Raw genomic sequence first — 25,290 nt, 5'->3', positions numbered from 1 at the left:
ACAAGTTTTATGGCACTTTGGTGGTCATCAATCCAAAATCTGCACTACTAAGTGGGTTAACAAAGCTTATTGCAGCTACAATGCTGTACATGAATGATGTTAAAATTTGAGAAGCATTGAGAGCATATTTGCAGTATCTGACAATTTCAGTGTTTTAAAGTCTTTTTTAAGTGAAAAAGTGTGAGGCAGCTTATTCTATACCTTCCAGCACACTAACCTCCTGTGCTAGATGAGACCAGTATCACTGTATACACTGATCAGGTGCTAAATACACTCCAAAACATAAATACCTTAATCTCACATAACCAGTTATGCTACAAGCACTATTTTTATGAATATATGAACTACTCTCTAAAGAGTTTCAGTGGCTGACCACGTCAGCAAGAGATGATATGCATTCCACGTGACAATTGTAGCTATGGAGGTTTCAAAAAAAAGAAAAAAAACCTCTTACTGTAAGAGAAAGGGGAGAGAAGAATAATTCAGAAACAATATGGAAGACCTGCAGACAGTAGGGATATAATAAACAACTGATAAGCTCAAGATGAAATGCTGGAATCAATTGAATGGGAATATTTGCAGAAACCATTTTTGTCTAACAGAACAGGGAATTATTACTGCACCACCCTTGCAAAACTCAGCTCTGGAAAATATTTGCATTTGAAGTAGCACAGAGTTGCATTCAATTTCAAATGCATTACCATAAACTAGATTTGTAACAGGTATTTCCCCTTTCTGGAATAAAATCCATTGTGGTCAGAGTATAACATTTTAAGTTTTGCATCCCTGAATATTAACTCACTCAAACAACTACATAACTTTATTTAAATGCATATTTCCAAAATGAAACATGGTCTCTAGATTTTACTGCTCAGATTGTTTCACTGCTGCTTGTCAACTCTCAAACAGTTATTTATCTCTCAAGACTTCAGATTCTGCACTAACAACAGGGATGGGCATCATCTGACCTGAAGAACCCATAATTACATGATTTGCAAGTCAATCTTAAAGAGTGGTGTAATAATTAAGGACTTGACATTTTCTTTTTCTTCTATAATAATGCATTAGCATAGACACTGCCCCTATTTTGGCCTTTTGTTTTCCTGGAGCATAAAATGGCATTTTTGATATAAGTTACACGTAGTTGTTAGAGAAGAGATAACTCATTTCTTAAATAAATGCTATGATCAAGAGGTGAAAGACTAGCAGGAGAGTTACTTTGTCACACCTAAACATGTACTTTAAAGCAAAACAGTTTCATGAGTAGCATACTTCACACTGTAATACTAATCTGCTTTCCACAGACCTGAATGGCAGGACTTAGGCAATAGTTTCCCCATGAATTATAACTATTAGGTCACATTACTGATTCCAAACACTAAATTACAGCAAAAGATACTTAAGGGTTACATGGCTACATCTGACACAGGCTATTTCCTACCTTTACAGATTGGTCGTTCCAACAGCAAATGAGCTTCAGCAATGAAATGCTCCCAAAGCCTGGGGAATGACATCTACTCTTACCTGAAAATACATATATAGCTTATGAACTGACAATAGACAGACGCACAGAAACAGAAAACTATTTTAACATTTTAAAATTTTCATTTCAGCAACATACGTGAAAAGATCTGAAAAAATGTTATTTCTTAGAACATGCTCTCATCTGATGCAATCAGCACAAAGTGTTCAGACAACCTATTGCTTTAACATTTATTCACATCTGAAATTAAATTAGTGTTGAGGTTTCTTGGCTGGTTTTGGGGATTCTTTTGTTTATTTTGCTTTCTTTTTGCTTTCTTTTTTTTCCTGCTTTTTTGGGGGGGGTTATTTGGTTGGTTTTTCTTTTTTTTTTTTTTAACAGAACTGATATCCCATAGAGTATTCTTTCATCACGATTTTCTAAAGATATTAAGAATATTTTCTGGTTTGGACTACTTAACTATGCATTCCCTGCTCTGCTGTCCAGCAAGTCCTTGATGCTAAAGAACAGGCTATTCCTAGAACCTCTGAGATCTGCAAATCTCAGATGAGATTTTAATTTGCAAATCTGAACAACTGTATGAACTAGGATGGCATATGAGTTATGTTACCCTAGAATTTTTAGGTCGCTCAGAAAATCTATTTTTATGTTAATGAACATTTTAGTCACCTCTACACCATCTCCATGCCTTTCCCCTACTTTTTTTCTATTGTCACTTGATCTTATGTTCCATCTCTTTTTTCCAATGGACATTTCTGCTGTCACTGCAAGTTCTACAGTTACGGTGCATATTAGACTTGGAGAAGGAAAGGCAACTGGTTTTGATGGGGATATTAAGGTTTACCTACACAGCACAAGGATTTGATGTAAAAGAAGTTGTGTTTTCAGTCTAGACATGGCTTATTCTGTAAGAAGAACACTGTATTTTTCAGGGAATGTGTACTGACAAGTGTCCATATTCTGTTTAGGCTTTTATTTAAACATTCTTTGGTTAGTTACGTACTGTAAACAAACCAAGGCTGGCTTGCAAAGCCAAGACTGATGAACAATGGCCTGTGGGACATTAACAGGAACAGATTACTTTATTCTGCCCTAAGCCAAAAGTCTAAAGGCATTATTGAACAGCCAGGATGGCTCTTGCATTACTAAGGCAACAGTTTGCTTGGAGGGCCATATATATTATTGGGTGGGCACGTAATGGTGATGAGGGAGATGAAGGAGGGGGGAGAGGGCAGTGTTTGTCTTATTATGTTTTTGTTTTTCAGATTGTTAGAAAGTGTCTTTAGAAACTCAGCTAAATGTCTTGTCATGACAGGAAAAATATTATTGATTCCAGTTAACAATTTGTTTACATGTTTTTTGTGATATTTACAGGAGAAAACATAGGAATTCAGTTTATGTTTGCAGACTGGACTGCACAAAGAGCACTATTTTTTTATCATTATTGAAATTAAATTCTATGTTTTAGCAACAAAAAGCATGCAAAAGCATAACACTTAGAAGTAAATACTGCCACTTCACATACTTACTGCTTGGTAAGTCTCCATAAAAACTGGGGCATGAAAGTGTTACTGTTTCTACATTTCGCCCTTTGTCATGTACAGATTCTGATTTCTGTGGACTAAAAGAATACGAAACTATTGCAAAACCTGAACACAGATACAAAAAAATCTTATGTATTAAGGTAGGGTTGGGGTTTTTTTACAGTAGGTACTCTGCTATCAGTTACTATCAACCACAATTTAGTTTCTCCTCAGAGGAAGCTGCTTGCGTTCTTTTGCCTACAACTTGGCACTGAAACATTCACATATACACAAATACTGAAAAATACCATCCAAATGCAGGAATTTAAGCCTAACAGGCTTTGAGCCAAAGGTGAAGTTTTATTTTTCAATAAAGAAATAAATTCATATGTAAGGAACTGAATTAAGCTATCATTTTCACAAAAGAACTTGCCTGGGTTTTTTTCTAACACATAGGACAAAAGTTCAAGGGAAACTAGAAGTCTTTTTTATAGGTTTCCTTTTTTTTTTTCCCCACAGTGCTAAATAATTCAGAGTATCATTACAATACTTGGAATTTCAGTAGATGGCTACAATTCAGGAGACTAGTGTGTACATATATTTGCTCTGAATCACTAACTCAGCAACCCAACCCTTGAAAACAATATAGATGGCAGAGAAAGAAAGTAAAAAAACCATTCCAAACCCCTGCACAATTTTAAACTATTTCTTTTAAATATATTGCTATAGTGACCTGGCAAAAGCTACATTTATGTGTCATTTAAAAATAACATATTTGCCTTTCAAATTCACTACAATAAACAGTGAGACATAATATTTCAAAAGACTTTACAATACCAAACAACTCTGAAAGCTTGCAGCTTGAGAGCTTTAAGTTAGACACACAAATGTCAAAAAGCAGCAGAAAAATTCTTTGAAGATCTTTTCTTCCCAGATTCTTCCTGTTTCTGTCCCACTTTTATGATCCAACATATTTTGCTGCAGGTTCCTTTATTTTCACAGGCTGCGTCAAGTTGCAAAAAAATCAACAGATAGACAAACACCAGAACCCTTGCAAGCTGTGAGAGCTGTGCTACTAACTACTTCTGCAAATACTGTGGTGGGTTAGAATTCAGTATGTAGCTTTCTTTTCCCTTGAGCATACTGTAGTTTTGGCTAAAGCAACTGTCCAAAGAGGTTTGGATGCTACTGTACTTTTAGAAGGAAAACTCACCAAAATAACATTTGCTAAAGGTGTTATATAGGGTTTATGCCTTTATGTATCCTAGAGAAAACTTAAAATGATATAGCATTGTTTTGGGGGGTGGGGGGGGGGAAAAAAAGACATTTTTTCCTTGCAGCAACTTCAGTATTTGTAATTTTACAGGATGTATGTTCCAAAGCCAGGATGTGCATGTCTGGGAAAAATGTTTGATTCTGGTACGCTGATTAATTTCAATTACACTAAGTCTTTCAAAAAGAGTGCTGGAATACACAGTGCAAGCATAAAGTACTTTTTTGCATGGAAAGGAATTCATGTTCAAGCCGGAATCCTGAAACAAGCTTTCATGAAAGAGCTTGTGTTGAATATGGACCAAGAGGCAACACGATTAACAGCAAAAGTAACTGAGACATGTGCATTTGGCCTGTGGGATGGTGCACATGTCTTGAGAGATGCTGAGTGCCTAGAGCTTTGTGGGAGATGCAGATATTTGCAGCAAGATCAATATTTTCTGTTCCCCCTTCTTGCCTTGGGGCCACAGCATCACCAACACTGAAGTTAATTGTCCCTAAAAAACTAAATACAGACCAACCTACGTTTGCCAAACAACAAAAAATCCATGGACAATATCCATTGCCTGATTAGCATGCTCTATTTGGCTTGGTCAAATACTGTCGAGCATGTTATTTTCCTTTTAATGCTGAAAAAGCATTTAGTCAATAAATTTGTTTTGAGTAACATAAATGCTATTTGGGATGATTCTCACAACACAAGGGCTGATGAGGCATTCACTCCCAGTAGCTGCCATCATTACTGGGGGCATTGTACTCCAGACAGTACAACTAGGACAGACTATTCTTGTCTCTTATGTTTTATTTATCTGTGAAGCCAAGGGTTCCATGGCAAAGGAAGTACATTGCTTATAGGGAGTGGAAGTTTAAACAGCACAGATGTCCTTAACGCACATCTCACAATGTGCCTAAAGAGACCTCATTATTCTACTTAGCTTGAACTGCAAGGAAAAGAGTAATCTCTGGAAAAACTGGGTGTGAAGCTGGATAATTCAAGTTCTAATGAAAAAAATTCTTGCATCAGTTTTCATCTGCTGAACAGAAATGTAAAGATAATTTTATCCTGATCTCCTTTTCTTCAAAGAACATCTGTCACAAAGCTTTAGAGAAAAAATATAAGCTCCATTGAAAAAGTACACATTTAAGAAAAGTTTGTTCTATTTTTCATTTTTTAACCACTATAAAGGAAGAGAAGACTCATAATGAAGAAGTTCTTACCTTTCAATTTCATCTGTAACTGCTGAAGGTGTGTTAATTATCCTGTTGATTAAAGCTATTCTGCTAAATAAGAAAAATACCGTTTCCAAATCCATTATTCCATAATCATTATTCTCAGGTCCATCCTTCTTTGCAGATTGTCCTTCAGTTGCAGCAAGGTATTTTTTTGATAAATCAAGGACTCTTTTTGAAAACAAGTTGAAAACTTCATGTTGTCCCAGCACACCACAATCAGTACACTTCCATCCTGGCAACATTAGCGATAGGTGGCTTTCATCTGACACAAGTCCAAAAGAAACAGGACACTGAAGCCTCAGGATGTCCAAGTGTCTCACACAGAGATTGTCTATTTCTTTATCTACACCCCACGGTAGGAGACATGACAAAAGCAGTTTAGCTGTATCAGGGGTGACGCTCACATCAATGTCTCCTGATGGCTGCATTCTGGTCTTTCTTGAACTCTTCATTTTTTTCCGTCTTTTCATGCCACCACTTTCTTCCACAGGCCTGGCTGCATTATTATCCCTATGAACTTGGTCTGAACAAACAGTCTCTGCCTGCCCATCTACTTGAGGTACGAAGGCAGCAGTTTTATTTCTTTTTAATGTCAGTGACCTTTTCTCAGTAGTACTTTTAGCTCTTTCTAGAGTGTATTGGTTATGGAATGATTTCGATGATTTTAATCCATTGAGTTGAGATGACAGAAGTTCTTCAAGTTTTTCCAGGTCAAATAAGAGAATATGAAAGTTTGCATTGTTCCATTTTGTCTTAGCTGGTAAAATAGTAAAGGGCTGTTGGATGCAGCCGGTATCACTTAACTGAAAGAAAAATATTAAATGTCCAAACAAAAAAATCTAACAGTATGCTGCAATTTTAAAGACATCAACAAAGAATTGCCTATGGAATAGACAAAATGTAATAACTCTGTTAAGTTCAATTTAATTATATTTATTCAGTTTTGCTTATGTAAAAAAGATTTCCTTCTAAATAGCTTAAGATACACAGAAACATCTGTGTGTAAATACTATAAAACAGGCTCCTTAACATCTTCAATTACACAGCCATACTGTAGATTGTTTGCATCTTTGCAAAAACTCTAGGCTGGTATTTCCTCTGCTGTCTCATTTCAACCTAAAAGGATTTTGGGAAAATTTTAAAGAATAAAACCTTTGTTTTTTTCAAAATAAAGCTAGAGAAGCAAATCCTACAATATTGCAAAATTTTGGCAAACCCTGAGTGTGTGCATGCCTTATTGCAATTTGATATATAGGAGATATAGATAGATATATATATATATATATGGGATTTGTATGGGATAAAGACTATGCCTTTTGCCATTTCGAAACATGCAAAGCTATCTAAAAGTGTCTTCATTCTGAGATTAGGCACATACCAAGAAAAATAAGGAACCTAGGTAAATAAATATACGTATGTAATAAATATACATACACAAAATAAATACCACATATACAATTAATTATCTTAGCTGAAAATAATTGAGAAGGAAAGGCTACAGAGCTACTACAATGTTTGTGAACATCTGACTTTATCATGTGCCACCCTGTTTCCTACCTGCATGTTTCTAGAATTCTCCATACTTCTTCCCCAACTTTCCCCAAATTTCACAGTAATGGTTAATTTGTAAAGCATCATTTCAGTGCTACATCCTGACATGATAATTGTGCTGATATAAAAACACATGGCTGATTACGGTTCATAAATGCCCAAAGAACACAGCTTTTGAAACCAGAAGATTTGAGAAGAGCTACAGCTGCTCACAACTTTAGACTCACATGTTAAACTGTAGAAGTAACTTGATGATGATGAACTGTCAGCTGAACATTGGGAAATGTCCAAAATCATGTTCACAAAAAAAATTTACTCCATTTTAGCCATGCAGTTTCATTATTTAAATGGTAAATTGTCATTAAGAAGAAAATTCTACATCTTTTCTTTTACCAGTGTCCTTGGCATAGGGTAGACACTATTCTGTGACAAACTCCAGTAGAAGGGATGTCTCTGGGCACTTTTGAAAATCAGCTGATGAGTTCACACAGTGACACAACATCTTATATCATAATCCTGCTGCATCTGCTAAAGAAGTATCTTTTACCTTCAGGGTAACACCAGAAGTGAGGGAATATAAACTCCTCGTTGACACTTCTGCCCTTTTCTTTAAGCATTTATGACTTGTATGTTTTTATTGTCCTGCACAAGCTTATGCTCTCAGCACCATGCTCATTCTATTTCACCTTTACAAGCAGAAAGACATGTCAAGAAGCAACTTTTCATCTTAGTAATACTTTTGCAAACGATTATACCAGCTTCCATATCACTAGCAATACAGAATTTTCTAGATCATTGTTAGTTTTAAATTTCTTATGATAATTTGAAACACTCCACTAATGCAAAGAACTTTCTGTTGAAAATATTTAAATCTCAAAATGAACCATCAAGTGTTAATAAACAGGGCAGCAACAAGATCTTGCTGGAATGCAATGTGGTTTACCTCATTTTTCTCATGACCACTCCTTACCTAATTCCTTTTACATTACAAATTCTGATTTTATAGAATTAGCTATTTTTAAACTGTTAATATAACACAAGGAAAAAAATCAACTGTATAAACTCTGTCATTTGACTATTTAGCTTTGGGCAGTAATACAATTTGGCTTTTTGTTATTTAGGGAATGATGCTCCCACCAGATGAGGATGTATTCTAAATACATAATCTCATTTAAAGATCTCCATAGGGAGTCATAAGTAAGAGATTGTAACTGCTTGCTCATGTTTTCTTCTTATACCTTTCCTTTTTCATTTTTAAAAAAATAATACATTGTAGTTAAACACTAGGATTATTTTAATCTTTAATTATGCTGTTTCCTAATAGATAGGGAGAACCCTATGGAATGCAAACACTGGAATTCACAGGCTAGCTTTAACATTAATTGAAGCTATTATTATTTGGCCCATCATTTTCTCTTTCTATACACTTACATTTGGTTGATTCCCATTTAGAAACCTTTAGTGAAATCACCATCCAAACAAAGGAAAACACAGTGACAATGTCAATCCATTGAGACATCTGGGGATGCCACTACATGTGAAGCCACGATAAACATTTATGGTTTATTGGCAATATGAAAGTTTATTGACATTGATCCTAAAAGTGTCTGCCAAGTTATGTTAGCTCTCTGCCACAGGCATTTCATTCCAATGAAAGCAGGTGGGCATCCAAAGCTTTAGACATAAAATGCTATTCAGGAAATATGTGCAAGTTATTCCCAGCAACAGAAGATTACAGGGAATGGAAGGAAACACATAGAACTAACTACAAACTAGAGAGCTGGAAACAGCATTTGTTGACTACTGAAAAGCAGATTAACAGCTATTTACATCATACATTTCAGCTTTTCTAGTTTAACCATTTCTGGTTCTAAATTTTATTTTTGACATGGACAACTGTCAGGGGCCGTTGCCCCTGCCATGCAGCCCTGGGAGAGGGGCTCTGAGGGGAGGCACGGCCTTTCCCTGCCCCTGGGCAGCCTCGTTCCCCACCGGCTGTTCCGGGTCCCTGCGCGGGAAGGACCCTCGGGTCCCTGACTGCCGCAGCTCCTCGGCAGAGCCCCGGCCATGCAGCTGGGGAAATCAACATCCCTGAAACATCCATCAAGAATCTGTCCAGAGATATTTCTTTGTTACAGTATCTGCACAGTAACAGACAACCTACTGTTAGCTTTAAAGAAACAAAAAGTCTGACAACAGACTAAAATTATATCCTGAGACTTGTGGACCTCTTGTGCATCACTTCCCCACAGCAGAACAAGCTTTCTACATCCAGGAAAGCACAGGGAGACTTTGAAATGAAAAGCTGTTTTCCATGCATGGCTGGTATCCCCTAACACCTCTCCAGTTTGCCACTGAAGATGTTTGAGGCAGGATCAGACAAGAGTTAGAACAGACTATTCCAGATGGAAGGGACCTACAAGGATCATTTAGTCCAACTAGACATTGTCCAAATGCCCCTTATACACTCACAGGCTCGGGGCATTGTACACCTCTCTAGGAAGCCTGTTCCAGTTTTCTGGCATGCAATTCATCACTGCTCCAAAAGTTACAGCCCCGTTCTTCTACATCTTTTCCCCCTTTACTCATTCTTACCTTAGTACCCAAGGAAAAGTTTCCCAATCAGTATGGGAAGGGGGCAGCAGGGGGCTGTGCTTTCTGTGGCCCCCAACTGCATCAATACATGCCATTATCTTTAACAGATTTAAGACAGACATATCACATAAAAATTTCATGGGAAGTACAATTCAAGTGTTATTTTACCTAGCTGCCTTCTCATCTCTAAAGGCCTTTTCCACTGGGATCCAACCTGTTCTGGGAATGGTATTCCACTCAAAATACACACTTCCATTAGCTGGCAGGGATTCCCATACTGTTGCAACTCCTCATATGTATGTACTTTCTCCACGTACCTGCTTTCTTTACCAGAAGTATTCTATTGTGGGTTTTGTACTAAAAACAGATTTGACAAGAATGGTCTTGACATTCGTTTTACATAAAGGAAATAAAGTGGTAAAATCACAAAGTAGAAATTCTAGAAGGCAAACAAGACTCAAAATATACTCAGATGCCACTTTGATACCACTGAATAGAAGTTGCTCAGTTCTCACAGCGCAAGTAGTAGCAACTCCTATGTCAAGAGTACTGAAGTATTAAATGTGACTTTTCTTCCAGACTTTTGGCCTTCTTTATCCACTGCACTCTCAATTTACCCCTAACATAACAGGATAAAAGTGACAGAAAATTGGTCCCAAAGTTCCCAGTGCCTGCAGAATGAATCATGTTGTACAAAGCATGCGTGAGCTATCCTGTTGATGATAGCTCATATGTTGATCCTAAATAAGTTTTTTAAATTATGCAATATTCAAGGGATTTAATTCTGTTCCTTTGAGCTTTCCCTTTTGAAAGAACATATTTTGATCCATTAACACTGAACAAGTTCAATCTCCTCCTTTATCCATTGCTTGCCACCTGCAAAGGCTCAATAAAATATTAGACAGAAATTGAAGAACTTACTTTAATGGGAATTTTTAGGTAGATTAGTCAGGGGGAGACTGGGGAGGAGAATGTGTAGAGCTTAACTGAAATATTGCCAAAGAGACTGGAAGGTTCTTTCATTCACAGAGGGTACACTGCTGTTTCATTTTTCTTGAGGTCAGGGATTTTCTATTTCTGATTTGCTTTGGTTTTTTGAAGGTATGGACTTTTCTATTTTGACAGCAATTATGCCATTGGTTTTTAATATAGATACAATACAACAGCCTACTGAGGTACATTATAAAAGAATAAGTCTTATCGGAAGGAGTTTTAAAGAGTAATTGTTTCATTATTAAATATACATACTATTAATAAAGTAAAGCAAACTTAACCAGTAAAATACCACCATCCTACTGTTTGCTCAGTGAAGAATATCCACTTCTACTATGTATTTTCCAACAAGATTTTTTAAACAAAACCTAATATAGAATTGTTAAAACCACCACATGTTATAGTCTCTAGGAAGTTTGATATAATTTCTGAAATATCACAATGATGTTTGATAATGCAATATCAATGTGCTTATTTCAATGAAATTAGAATTTTCTTTGTCATTTGTCTTTACTGTAGTCTAACTTTTTGTTACACTACAAAGAAAATAGAAACTTTAAAGACTATTTACACATGTGAATCACTCTTCATTAACTCTGTTGCAATCATTAACATTGACAATAACCTATTTTTTTTTATAAAACTAAAAAGTGGAGAACCTGTTACAGAAATGAAAGGGGAGGGTAGTAGAATTTGTCAAACAAAATTTATTGATAGTTAAGAATTTTCTGTGTCTTGATCAGGCCAGACACTGGATTGTCAACAGAAGTTCAGAAGTCATAACATCTCAGAATCACATCTCATCATTGGTCTGGCTCTGGGCTCACAAAAATAAACTACATCACCCAACTGCTTGTAAAAGCTATTTAGCCACTCTTACCCTCCTGTTATACTTTGTGGAGATTGAAGAACTGTTAACTGAAGCATGGTTACCAAACCTAAGGGTTTTATACAGTAACTTATACTGCTAACAATAGCTCTATTTTATTCTACATAACGTTTTATCCTTGATGGTGGGAAGGAATATCTGTGTTAGCTTTTGTTGGGTTTGGGTTTGCATTTTTGGTGTATTTTTAACTACTGACTCGGTTAAAAATTATCTTTACTCGCAAAGACATTTTCTCTTCAACCTTTCTAATGAAAATAGAAGCATAAGTACCTGCAAATGTGTCCCCAAAACATGGATCTCACGCATAGTTTTGGTAAAATAGGAAACTTATAATTGTCTCAGAATTGTCACAGAAAACAAATACATAAACAATGTGCAAAATAGCTGGCACAGTGTAAATTAAAGCATTACATTTATTTCTAAATCCTCTGAGCCCTCAGTTGCTAGAGATGGTAGTCGATAGGAGTAAAAAAAATTGCCTCCTTGAAATGTGCTTGGTGAACAGCAGCTTGATGATTGGCAGCACAAATAGAAGACAAACGAGAAAGCCTTCAATCTGCAGCTGATGCACAGGAAGAACATGGGGAGCTGAGTTTACAATAGAGAAAACATTACCAAGCTAATGGCACAGGCAATCGTTTGACCACCATGCATCTCTGATAGCAGCAGGGCATCCATTTTCAGTTAAGTGTTAGAGTACCTTTTTGCTTTCTCTGACCACTGCAGGGGTAAAACAACCCAGTGTGTGAAACCCACTGACTGGTAATAAATTACTATATTGGATACTTTTTGTTTTCTTTCAGCAATGACTTTACTGTGTATTCTTGCTATCATTACCAATTAAAGTGGAGATCACGTTAGCAAGCTGTATCTAACTGTATATCAGTCCCCACGCTCCAATTGCTTTGGCAAGAATCACGGGGTCAAGAGGCTTCTTTGACCTTTATCAGCTAAGTCTCTGACCACTCACTATTTGAAGCAATCTCGACTGAACAGATGGACACTTTTGTAGACTCTATAAAGCTTAGAATATAAAGATAAATGAAATTGTGTTTGGGGCTTCAAACTGGTTTATGAGCATAAAATATTGTTAGCAAGTTCCACAAAAACCTCGGATTTCAAATAGCACATCTTAAACCTACACCATGAACAGAACATCTCTTTATCTACTAGGAAATTGTATTTTTTGGATGTGCCTTCTAAATATAAAACTAAAAATTTGATGTAATTTACACGCCTATTAGTATTAAGTCACTTCCAAATTTAGAAAGCCTAATTTAATTACTTGGATCATTAAAAGACGAGCAAGAAGAAAAATTAGTATAACCTTTTCCCACAACAGTACAGCATACAGCACATGATCAAACACCATTCAGTGGAAGAGTACTAAGGCAGTTGGAGAGTACAGAACACTCATGTATTTTATGACTAGAATTTTGATGCAATAATTTAAAAAGCAAGGACTTTAAGAAATGCAAGACAGAAATCTGAAATGAAGGTCCAAGCCTTCCCAAAAAGAAACTTCAAATTCTCAGGCTCATGCCTGAAGAAATGTTAATAATTAGATAGAAATATGGTCTTTCAATCCTATTTAGGTATTTATAAGTTAAAAATAATCTAAGCATTGAATGATGTCTTATTTCAGGTAAAACCCACCAGCAAACCTACTTTCTTCAGCTTATAACCTTTTTGCAAATACACAGCTATCTTATTTTTTTGCTCTGTTGAAAGGATGAGCAATCCAGGATACGTGCAAAGATGCATTTATTTAAAAATAGTTACAAGCAGCAAGTATACAATTGAAATAGCACTTAAACATACACCATCTCTAAAAGAACCTGCCGAGGAAGAAAGGATGCAAATTATGGGCTACACTCTCATCTCCACATAAAAACCACATGCACTTCCTAATCCAATATTAGCTCCTATCAGCAGTCCACACATCACACCCCTGTCTAACCCTGCCTACCTCCTGAGCTTCGAATTTAAGGAGCATGTGAAGAGTTTCTGTCACTAAGAGAACCCATGGTCTCCCCAAAGTGCACAAAGAGGCTGGGCCTACCTGCTACAAAGCAATGCTGGCCTCGTGCACAGGGTGAGTATCACACACTTATGGTGTCCCTATCCCAAGGTCATTCATATTTCCTTACCTCCAGACACTTCACCTAGTCATAGGACAGAGGATCCCTTTGATAGAGGCATTCAGAACTTTTTTCTTATTCATTTACCCGTTTTAAAGCTCTGTACTCATATATAAAGGACTATATTTAAAAAGCCTGGAGTCGGTAGTAGTGCCCCAGTTTGCTTTCACATGCAATTTATGCTTGACCTGAGGCTTCATCACTTGGACAATGCAGTCCCAAACAAATTTGTCAATTCATGATGAATGTTCCCATATGAACTAATATAAATAAGCTGTTTGGAACTTACCTTGCATGACCTTTATTATGGTATTCCTGACAACTCTGGTCATATTACTGAGGATGCCAGATCCTCCTAAGAATCCACCTCCCATAAAGAAAAGGCTACAATATTTTTTGAGTTTGCACCAGTCTTTATCTATCAACTTAATTGCAACACAAGCAGAGTCACCCTCTTTCCCCCCAACACTGTCATCTTTCTTTTTTCTTTTTTTAAATCCCAGTGGAAGGCTTTGCCATCTTCATGGCACTTTGAACAGCCACTGCAGCCTCACTCCTGATGCATCTGTGGCACAATGTAAGTAATTAAGCCAAGGAGTCTTCAGGCTCAAGCTGTGTGATGAATAGTCTAAGCAACTGAATAAACCCTCTTTTTATCACATATGGAAGGCTACTGTCAGGCAGATTGTTGTCCAGATGGATCTACTGGGCACAAACATTTCAATTGTTTGGGAAGAACTGCTAACACATCTATTGCTCAATGTAGAGGTCTGGTATGAAAATTTCATGTTTCGCACATTCTGTTTTAAAGTTAATGCTCTCTCTCCATAACAAACACTCGACAGAGTTTTCTACTGGATTTAATTACAGTGTACATGTAAAAGTGATTCTGGAGACAAATCTTTAAAAGATATCAAAGAACAACGGGCAAGTAAAATTAATATACCGAATATTCTTCATAGGTTCTCAACACCAGGAAAACAAGTATACACTTTATTTTTCAGAAAAATACTTGAAGAAATGTACAGACTATTTTTTACAGACAACTTCTGCTTTGTTCTAGAATTCATATGCCTGTCTGGGCACACTATATGAAAGGCAATTCTAAACAATACTTTTGACAACCTTGTCTAATAATTTTATCATAGAAAGAATATAAAAGTGAACTGTAGATCCACTCATCCCAAACTAAGATCCATTTCTGATATGGACAGTCTCTGTGCCATGAAAAGTAGATAGAAGGAATAAGATGGTTTTTAAATTAAGTATTATTTACACACTCGATATTCAAAGACTCTACCTACATCTTAATATATTAACTTATTTTGAATGTAAAAGTAAATTTCCTAACCATATCTTTAGAAATATTTGCAGCTCAGAGATGGGTGGTAGTGAAAAATTTTCATTCTCACTCAGCACTTTAGAAGAAAAGATGGAACATCTCCAAAGTTTCCTTGATCATCAACTGGACAAGTAATGCCACAGCAATCCAAAGCCACAGACTGCTGGCTCAGGATTTAGGAATTATCATACTGAACAATTTACTGGATGAATGAAGATCCAAATACCTGTGAGACATAATGCTGAACACAGAGATACTGCCAACAGGACCTTTCAGGAGCTTGAGAATATTGCTTTATCCTAAGAAGGACTGATGTAAATAGAAATTAAGTTAGCAATACATGTCTGAGTGCTGACTTCAAATGAAACAACGTATTTTCTCTGGGCTGTTCTGACAGTGCATTTCCCATCTTGAATTATAAGAGTCCCACCCAGAAAATTTATCTTCATAAAAGTTGCAGAACAATTCACAAGCAAGTGACTTTCTACTATAGAAAAAGAATAAACCAAAAATCCTCTGCACCTAGAAAGTGGCATTCTTAAAAATTCAAGAATAGGCAAGCTGGACTTTCTTCAGATCCTACAGCATTCTAGAATGTATCAGGAGAGCAGCTAAGTTTCTGCACACACAGATTTCAAACTGTTCTTTCCTTCCAAGCTGTTCAATCTTACTGCAGAGGCTTCCTAAAGGACAGTATTTGGAAATAAACATTCTCAGATGTCTGCTTGGATGAGTCATCCTTTCCTGTAAGTATTACAAGAACCAAATCTGACCACTAGAACAAGTAAACATTTGAGAATTAATATACAAATAACCACTGCTGTTGTTTTGTTTGAAATCAAGGTTAACATAGGATTTTATTTCTGCTGTGTAACTGAGACAAGAGTTTCAATGAGCTATCAGAAGGAAGCTAGCAGATAGCAAGTCTTTCTTTTGCAGGGTAACGTTTGTTTGCTGCAATTCCTATTTCTAAAGTTGCATGTAAGATGATGATGTGCTTCTGAAAAAATTACTTTTTTCTTTATTTTAATGGATGTGTGAGGTGGAAACCTAGGAAAAGGTCTCACACTGAATTCACTCAATTCTTGTTACAATTTTTCTTCACTGAAACAATACTAAATTAACTGTAAGAGGCCAAGGAATTAATGTTTAAAACAGAAAAGATGATTATCAGAAGGGCAAAGATTCCACCATACGACTATCATGAATTGTGAAGAATTTAAAGAACACCACTGAACAACATGAAAATATACGAGGTTATAACAAAGATTATGTAATTTATTTTAGAATTAGGTAGAACACTTAGAAGGAAGATCAGTTAGGCTTATCTACAGAACAAGTCACACCTTCCAGACTACAGAGTAGTAAAGATAACATCCAAGATAGGAAAATTCAAATTGTGCCCAGCTCCACACCTAGACCTAAAAGAAACAGTCCTATGTGGCAAATACGATACCATGAACACTGTTTCCATAAGACAGAAACTGTATGTTTTCCAATTAGTTGTCTAGGAAGGGAAAAAAGTTCTAAGCCAGTCAGCTTCCCTACAGTAACAGAGCAGAAAAGAACCAGTGTCAGAAGCATTGAAATACATAGTTAAGACTTAACATCAGATTTCTGTCATCCTGTGTTAATTGCTATCCACATCTGCAAGATTAAAATGTGCCACAATATCACAATGGCAACTTCTTGGTTTAATTTTGCTTTGAGGCAGTCAACAGAGAAAACACAAATCAACACTCTTGACTTGGTGGGGAAATTCAAAAACTACAGTAACTTCCATCAAAGATGGCATGTGGTCAAAGCTATCAATATCCCTCAGGATCATAATTCTTTTTAACTGGTACAAATTTAATCTCATAACTCCAAAGTTATTACTTCACTGTAGTTATGTTGCTACCTTGGTCCCTTGATAAAATACTTAATTGTGAAATTTCACAGGAAATGTAGTACTAAAAGGCTTTGCAACTGAATTACAGAGAAAAAAAATCTGTATATATTGAGTCCTTTTTTCTTCACTCATTTTCCTGTTACACTTACTTAATAAACTACTAAATATAGCTACTGAACATTAGTCCCAGAACAAAAAAAAGAAATACCCTTGCAGCAGCAATGTGATGTTACCAACTTTAATGACAAATATTCTACTGCTTTCATTTTGCTTTGTGCTTAATAATCCACTTCAGAAAAATCATCAAGATATGTAATTCACCATAGTAAGGCTCTAGATATTATAAAAGGAAAGAAATTAAAGGAATTCATGTCTGTGACACCACTGTTAATGGTATCACTCCTGATTACCTATTTGCTAAGTATTATTTGGTATTTGTGCTTGTATATGATTTCTATTTTTCTGGCAATTTTTCCATCAGTAAGATTTAACTAGCAGTGATTTTCAAATCTTCCAATAACAATTTTGTTTTCAAATTGCTTCCTTTGCTATACTAAAACAAATAGCTGCTATTGCCCTACAGTCTTCATTTGTGTTTTACTTATTCTTTGAAGCAACAAAGTAGATACTTCTATCATTTATAACTTCTGGACATTCTTGCCTTTACGTATTTTTGTTCAGAGCAGAATATACATGCTATTATGTAAGTGAATATCAAGCTTTTTAGAACTCCTAACACAAGGTATTTTCAGAAATTGCTAAGCTAATATATCAAAAATACATATACTTTTAAAAGTTCACATATAAATGTATCCATTTCTCTCCCCCATCTTTGCCTTGTCATATACACACAGTAAAAATGTCCTTTCCTGATCTAGATTTTCAGTAGTGTAATTTAATATTTCAAGGTTTAGCAGCTATTGCACAGATTTTATAAGCTGCTCTTCCCTCCAGTGTTTTTACCCAGACCATTCTGATTACATTACTGAAATCACTAGAAATATTAGTGCATGAAAAACACAGATTTATAGCCAAAAGACAGAAGCTGAAAAGGTAGGAAACTTTCCAACATGAACCATTTCTGGAACATCAGGAAAACAATTCCCAGACACATCCAGCTTTTTATGTGCATCAATGAAATCTTCAGATGACGCACTGAAACATTTCAATTTTTTTTTTAAAACCAGTTTTTCACACAGCTCCAATTTTCAAATAGAACTATGACTTAAAGGTATAATGAGAGCTAGTTCCATATAAACACCATGAGCACAGTCTAGTGTGGATTCTATTGTAATTAAGACCAGTGATTCAATACCTATTGCTACTGGCCAGGTATCATAGCAACCTTGTGTCACTGAATACTGCTGGAAAACTGTTCAGCACTAGCAAGACCATGCTTCAGGAAAATCTACAATGGCACTACAGATTGTCAACATCTGTGGGGGTTGTAGCAGGGAGAACAACAAAGAAACCTGCTTTAAAAAAACCCTATACTTAGAAAATCGACATGGATACTACAGTGGCACTGCAAAAAGAAAACAAACACAAAGAGGAAGGAAAGAACATTTTTTTGTCATTAGTTACACAACTTATGCAACCACATCCTAACATCCATCCCTATAAACAGAGTTGAAATAATGGTGCATCATCACATTTTTATCTAATCCACAAAGCACTGTCTTTTTCTTTTTAACTGAACACAAGCATCATTCACCACCAACATTAATCTGAAGATAAAACAGCCTCACTTTCAAAATAATATTTAAACTTTCGCAAATGAACTCTAGATAGTCTTGTATAAATCTGAAAAAAAAAAGAGAAAACAGGTTACTATGAACAAGAACCCAATATTGATTTTTCTGCGGTGCAGTAAAGCATCTCCATTCTATTTGGCTGCTGTCAAAGCCACTCTTTAACAGCTGGAGTCAAATTGCACTATTTACAGCAAGAGCCCTTGTCAAGTGGACCATAAGTATTCTAACAATACACTATTCAAATGGCACTTTGCCACACAAATTGCTGACTTGATGAATACCCTATGTCAATGACTAAGGCCGATATAAAAGTTTCATTTTTATGAGAGGGTTTTACATTCACATATTAAGTAAAGCTTTCTTGAAGAACTATTAAGCTATATATTTTGGGTCTTTTGACATTAAAAATAATTAAAATCTGTTTAAACATATCAAGGGGATTTTACAACATTAATATGGATCTTGTGTTAACTGCATTTGTCACAGTCATCTGTTATTGGTACTCCCACCGGCACGTGCAGCACAATAAAAGAATTAAAATGGTCAAAACACCATGAAATCAAAACATTCTGCTTTTGTATCTGTGATTTACATGATGGCAAACGTTTTGAAAGAAAGCCTTTGAAGCTGGACTACTGTGTCAGGATATTTATCTCTTTCTTAGGATGGAGGAAAGAGAGACCATTATTTTGAAAATGTTCTTTCATCTTAAATATAATATGAATGGTAAAAAAAAAAGTAATAATAGTAAGAATAAATGCTTAATCTTACTTGTAATCTTCATGTGGATCACTCATACAAAAGGACCACTCACAATACCTACAGGACAGAATACCTACCCACTCATTTTTCCTGTCACATAAGTCTTCTGAAATTGAGCTCATTAATATATGCTAAAATTGATGATGGTGGGGTTTTTTGATAGAAAAGTTATTAACAATTCAGTATGTTGTTAAATTTCTAATACACAATTTGCCAAAGAAGGAAATTGGTAATGAAATATCATTCTATATTAAAACCCTCTGATAATCCGAAAGTTTTGTGATAGTTTCATGTGCATAGTAATTATATGCTTTAATTAATAGGGTATGGAGTGCTGAAGTCTGATACCCACAATCCTCTCACTAACTACATGGGATCTCAATTTCCAGAATATTTCAAGATGCTAAAACACAGTGATGCAAAAGAGTCAAGAGTGCACTTTTTGAAAAACCTAAGAACAGTTTCCTGCACAAAACTTAAGAAAAACAGCAGACTTAAAAGCAAGCCCTCATTTCAGCAATAACAGAACAGTGCTAAAAAAGCTGCAGTTCCACACTCCTTTTGTGTAGCCAGCCCTGGGCTTCTGCAATAGCATTAAGGGGACCTCCACTGCTGTGTTTTCCCCAGGTTCACCTACACTATATACATTTAGCCTCCAGCATCTCCCACACCAATCCACAGAATCCTCTCTAAAGCAGATGCAATTGGGAAGAAACTCTGAATGTACTGGATGACATATGTTTGATGAATGAAGAGTGCTTTCCCAAGTACAGAACTTCATTTATTATGAATTTAAACAAACCTAACAGGTTTGTAATGACAAAGATCGTGAAACTAAAAAAAAAATTTCAACAGAAGTCTTAAGAGACATCAACAGTATTCTTAGTAAGTTTGCATTTGAACAAGATAATCCATGAACAATATTTAAACAAGAAAACAGAATATTATTTTGAGAAATCAGAGCAGGCAAGATGTGCATCAGATCGAAGAAAGGCACTACAAATCATTACAATTCCACCATTTTCTGTTGTGATATTTCTCCAAATTTAAGATCATGAAATTCCCAAAGCATGTTAAACTCTGCACTTGAAAGTTTACAAAAAACTCTCTTCCCATATGTCATAATCAGCACATTTTCCTTCCTCCCACCTTGTTAAATCCATGGAATTTTCAATTTAATAGACATACCTAAAACTACTCACCAAACAACTATCAAAACTTTTTTTCTTTTGTTCCTATTTAAAAAGGCAAGAAGAAACTATTCCATTTAACAAACTAACAGGGAGATCAGATTCTGTGTCAATGGCCAACTAGTGCACCATCTGCCCCACAACATGCTCAGCAGGATTACGCTCTAATAAGACTTTTCAGAAAATGGGATCAAAAATAACTTTAGAACTCAGACTAAGGTTAGTAAAAGGTCAAAGAAAAATTTTAAGAGTTAAACGAAAATCATTATAAACTCAGTGTTATATGTAAATTTGCAGATTCAATGAAGAAAATACCATAAAATTCAAGAGTGAGGACTTGGATCACGCTATATTTTATCAGACAGTTTTGAAATACCTGGTACTTCATTTCCTATAATTAATAAAGCCAGAAAAAAGGCCAGACACCATTCTGAAGGCTGTTTCCACGTTTTAGTTGAGGGGAAGCATTTTTCATTCTCAATACTTGTGGTAAAATACCTTCTACGTACATTGAGGGTTGAGGAACAGCAGACATGACTTCCTCTGTTTATTGCAGAGAACAGAATTCCCAAACCCCATTAATTAAAAACTGGTAAGCAAGAACAAACAACATGAGAGCCCTTAAGATACACTCTGATGAAGAGTTTAGTGAATATATTACCTCCTGATGAACAAACATGGTGTAAGAAAACAGGTTTGCACCATTTTTTTTTCCTACATGAAAAAGGCAATACCCATCTCATTGAATTTGAGATCATATTAAATTAGACAGTTTTAATAATCAGTTTTACAAATAGAAAATAGACTTTTTAAATACCTACAAATACCTGATAAAAGTATAGATATCTCTAGGCCACAAGAAAAGAGAGAGACTATTACATTTTCAACCTTACTTCTCATGATTTGGTGCCTGTGTACTCATTTTCTCCGTTTTAATGGCACATTAACTCTAAGCATATTATTTCCTTCTATTACTTATCAGAAACAAAAAGAAAGAGCACATCTTCTCCATCAGTCACAATTATTTGGTTTAATGATCTCTGTAGAAAAATATTTCTAGATAAAGCTAAATACAAATCTCTCCCTGGCCAAATCTTTCCTGAAGATGGTCATACCTATTTGCAGCCCAGTACCTCCCAGGAGCATTACCATCTTCTTTTTAACCAATAAGGTACCAAATTTAATCACACTAGTAAAAACAAAAGGCACTTGCAGTCTATTCTGAGATGATGCTAACAGAAAACACATGCCCAAAACTACCACTGAATGACAAGAGGAATCTGTGGCCTCATCAGAAAAGCAGTGAGAGACCAATGTCATTGGATCATGGTGTGCTTGTTCTCAAGACATACACATTTGAATTGGTGTAAGGTGTATTCATTTGTTCTGAGGGTACTACTAACAGGTGCACTCATAAGCTAGAGGCACGAGGAAAGAGGGTCTAACTACAGGTAATAAGTCTGAGAAAATCCTTTTGAGATTATCTACTGATGACCTTACATAAGGCCCTCTGCCTGCTTTCCCCATTCGTCCATGAAATGGGGTTGAAGGCATAAAAACTGAGCCAGCCAGAAGAAACCTTTATAAACTTAAAACCAAGCTACCATCCCACTTACACATCAGTAGGTGAAAGGGTAAAGAATTTGGATCACAACCCACTGCTCTTGAGTTACAGTCTACTCTTCACTCTTACCTTATCTGAAGATTTTTCTGTATGAGCAGGATAAGGGCCCATGCCATGCTTATACAAGCTGGACTGTTTGTATCCTGAATTCTTGTTTTGTTTTGACTCTTGAGATACAGGAAGCAGAGCATCTGCCCCTAGGAATTCTGAATCTTCGATGGCAGTAAGAATTGCTCGTGCTGTTTCACCGGTTTCATGTCGTTCCAACGTGCCTAGAGAAACACAACAGGAGTTGTAACTTTTTCAAGGAGCTATACTATTACATCTTGTGCAGCTATCATAGTATTAACATAGTACATTTCATGTGAGTAAATAAAACAGAAAATATTTACAGATGAGGCAAATAACTTTTTTTACATTATTTACATTTTTATATTTTTACAATTAAAAAAATTAAATTTAATTTAAAAAGCTTAATTGCTAAAGAAATCACTGCAACAAATAACTTTGTTTCAGACCACAAGAAACTCCAGATATTTTATACATGTGGAGTAAGACGCAGTTTTCAAAGGGAGCCAAGAATATTCACAAAAAATATCACTTACCCTAACTGTTCAAAATAGCAATTGGTTTCCTCCTTACAAAGCCCTCCCAGAGCATCTGTATCATTAACAGTGTAAACAACAACACATTTATGTAATATTTTAGTGCTGTCCTCTAGTGTTCTGGATTACAAATAGCAAGGGAAAGCTTAATTTTTTTCATTCCATTCCTAAAAATTGTCAGATGTAAAGGTAGCTTGCAAACACCTGATATAGACGTATCTTAGTCATTAGGGATATGAATATTATGTTTCAGACTATTTCCTCGCTTGTGTGGCTCTCTGGAATCTAAATCCCCTGGCTGCTATACCCAGTTATATTATTTTAGTGAAAATTTTATTTAGTAATAATTTTAGTAATACTATTTAAATATAACTAACATTAAAGATATATAAACTGACCTTAAATGTATTTGAGATGAGCTACTATTATATACTACACATTTCCTATAAATTAAAAGAAATTGCTGAAGTAGCATGTTTCCTATAAATATCAGAGGTAAAATACATCTGAAGGATTTTTCAAGTATTAAATATCAGCTATAACATGAAATTTTTTCCCCCTAAGTCTGAATTCTTTCTACCCTCAAGTAATACAACATGAATTTTCCCTTTCACTGCTACAAGAAAAAAATGTGTAACATTGAAGTTCTATCAGTAACACCTGCTAAAAATATTGGACTGGGATTGAGGGATCTCATACAATAAGTGTTTGTGTGTATACGTGTGTATAAAATCTCTTTATCTGAAATTATTTCTCTGAAACGCATCCATTTCTGTTCACTGCAGTATCACCTCTACTACTCACATGACAAAGTCTTTGAATTCAGAGCAGAAGAAAATATGGCAACTGATTCTTTTTCCCCTATAAAAATCAGTTGAACAGCTCAGATTACTGTAATATTACACTGAAAGAAATAAGGCTAAGCCTCTAAATCGTTTTTAATGTGCCATTTTCTTAATTCTTCCTCAGGACTTGCAGCCAGTACAAGGGACCATTACAGAACAGGATGGCTACTGAAAGGAAAATAAGTTGCCCAAAAGGTCTTCACAGTTAGACTGTCTACAAAGCTCCCAGCACTGACACATTTCAGTATTTCCAGAACACAAAAGCACTGTTTCACAGATGCCTACAAGGGATGATTATACAGTTCACACTGGACATGAGCAAACATTCTTAAAAATGCTACAGTTTTTGCAAAGTGAAGAAGTTTGGAAATAATACAGTCACTCAGCTAATGTTATTTTGGCCTCTTTTATAGATGTAAAGCAGCCTTTCAAGCTGTAAATATGCCTTGTTTCCCCACAGAACTATCTGGATTATTCAGAGCAAAATATGAACAAAATTCACCAAAGAAATCATTGCTCTTCCTACTGTTAAACAGGGGGGACTAAGCTTTCTCTACAACTTCTGTGGCAAGTCCACTACACTGAATATTTGTATGCACACATTCCTATATCCAACCCTGTTTTCTGTAACACTTATGTCAGTGCAACTCACTGCCAGATTCCTCAAGTGCTTCAGAAAGACTACCATAACATCCTTGTGAAATTAACAGGTATCATGTTCCTTTTAAGGAGGAATTACAATAAATTTTTAATAAATCCAAGACTTTTGGGGGCACGGTACTAAATTTCAAAGACCTGATTACGCATAGTCTTTGGTATAAGACAGAACTTGCAAACAGACCTTGTTAGCTCCAGATGCATATGAGTGCCTCACCATCAGCCTCAGAGTCAGACCATTCTGTGGGATAATCTACTGGATTTATAATAGAATATAATTTAGTTAAGGCTATCATACTACAGACTTGGGTTACTTTTCATATATCAGAGCTATTCTCTGGCAACTTCAGAGCCAATTTTTCAACTTCTGGTTGAAGAAAAAAAAAAAAATCTGAGTTGACAGAAAAAGAAACGTACCAGAAGTGGTAAAAAATACAGAAAATGTGACAGCAGAACTTAAGCTTGCAAGGAAACAGCCTGAATGGAATATACAGGTATTCTCAATGTACATGAAAATGAATTTATATTTTACATATTTAACGCACACCATTTTATTTTAAATAGATGACAGATATGCTTCTAGATATTATAGACTAACCAGATGCAATGTGAGAAACCACCAAACAGGTTGTTAGGTTACTGAACATTTCTGCTACTAGCGAACTCCAAGTGTGTCAGGAGATGCCATCGCAAGCATACCATTTTTTGAGTAGTTTGGAGAAGAGAAAATTAACATCTTTTAAACTGAAAAAATCCCTTCTGGGTTCACACTATGCAAGAAACAGGACTTGGCTTCTCACATAGAGAAGTTACAATAGGTTTGGGGGTTTTTTAATTTTTATTTTTAAAGCACATTTATAGACAGAAACATGGAATAGCAAATACCCTGGACAATCAGTTTCGTTTCTTACTAACAGAACATTATGACACCATAAAATCA

General features: G+C 35.7%; 1 protein-coding gene across 1 annotated transcript in view; it reads right to left on the bottom strand.

Moving 5' to 3' along the window:
* WDR72 (WD repeat domain 72) overlaps nucleotides 1–25,290 on the bottom strand; it is a gene marked incomplete at both ends in the record, with an annotated part of 93,622 nt that overhangs the window by 43,684 nt on the left and 24,648 nt on the right. Inside the window, 4 exons of the mRNA XM_082291033.1 lie at nucleotides 1,442–1,524; nucleotides 3,013–3,104; nucleotides 5,497–6,314; nucleotides 22,313–22,515. Coding sequence (XP_082147159.1) covers nucleotides 1,442–1,524; nucleotides 3,013–3,104; nucleotides 5,497–6,314; nucleotides 22,313–22,515 — 1,196 coding nt within the window. The remainder of the gene's footprint in view (nucleotides 1–1,441; nucleotides 1,525–3,012; nucleotides 3,105–5,496; nucleotides 6,315–22,312; nucleotides 22,516–25,290) is intronic.

Source organism: Coloeus monedula (genome assembly GCF_965178545.1).
Source record: "Coloeus monedula genome assembly, chromosome: 14".
Lineage (NCBI taxonomy): Eukaryota > Metazoa > Chordata > Aves > Passeriformes > Corvidae > Coloeus > Coloeus monedula.
Note: the sequence above shows the minus strand (reverse complement) of the source record. Positions and strands in the feature narration are given on the sequence as shown.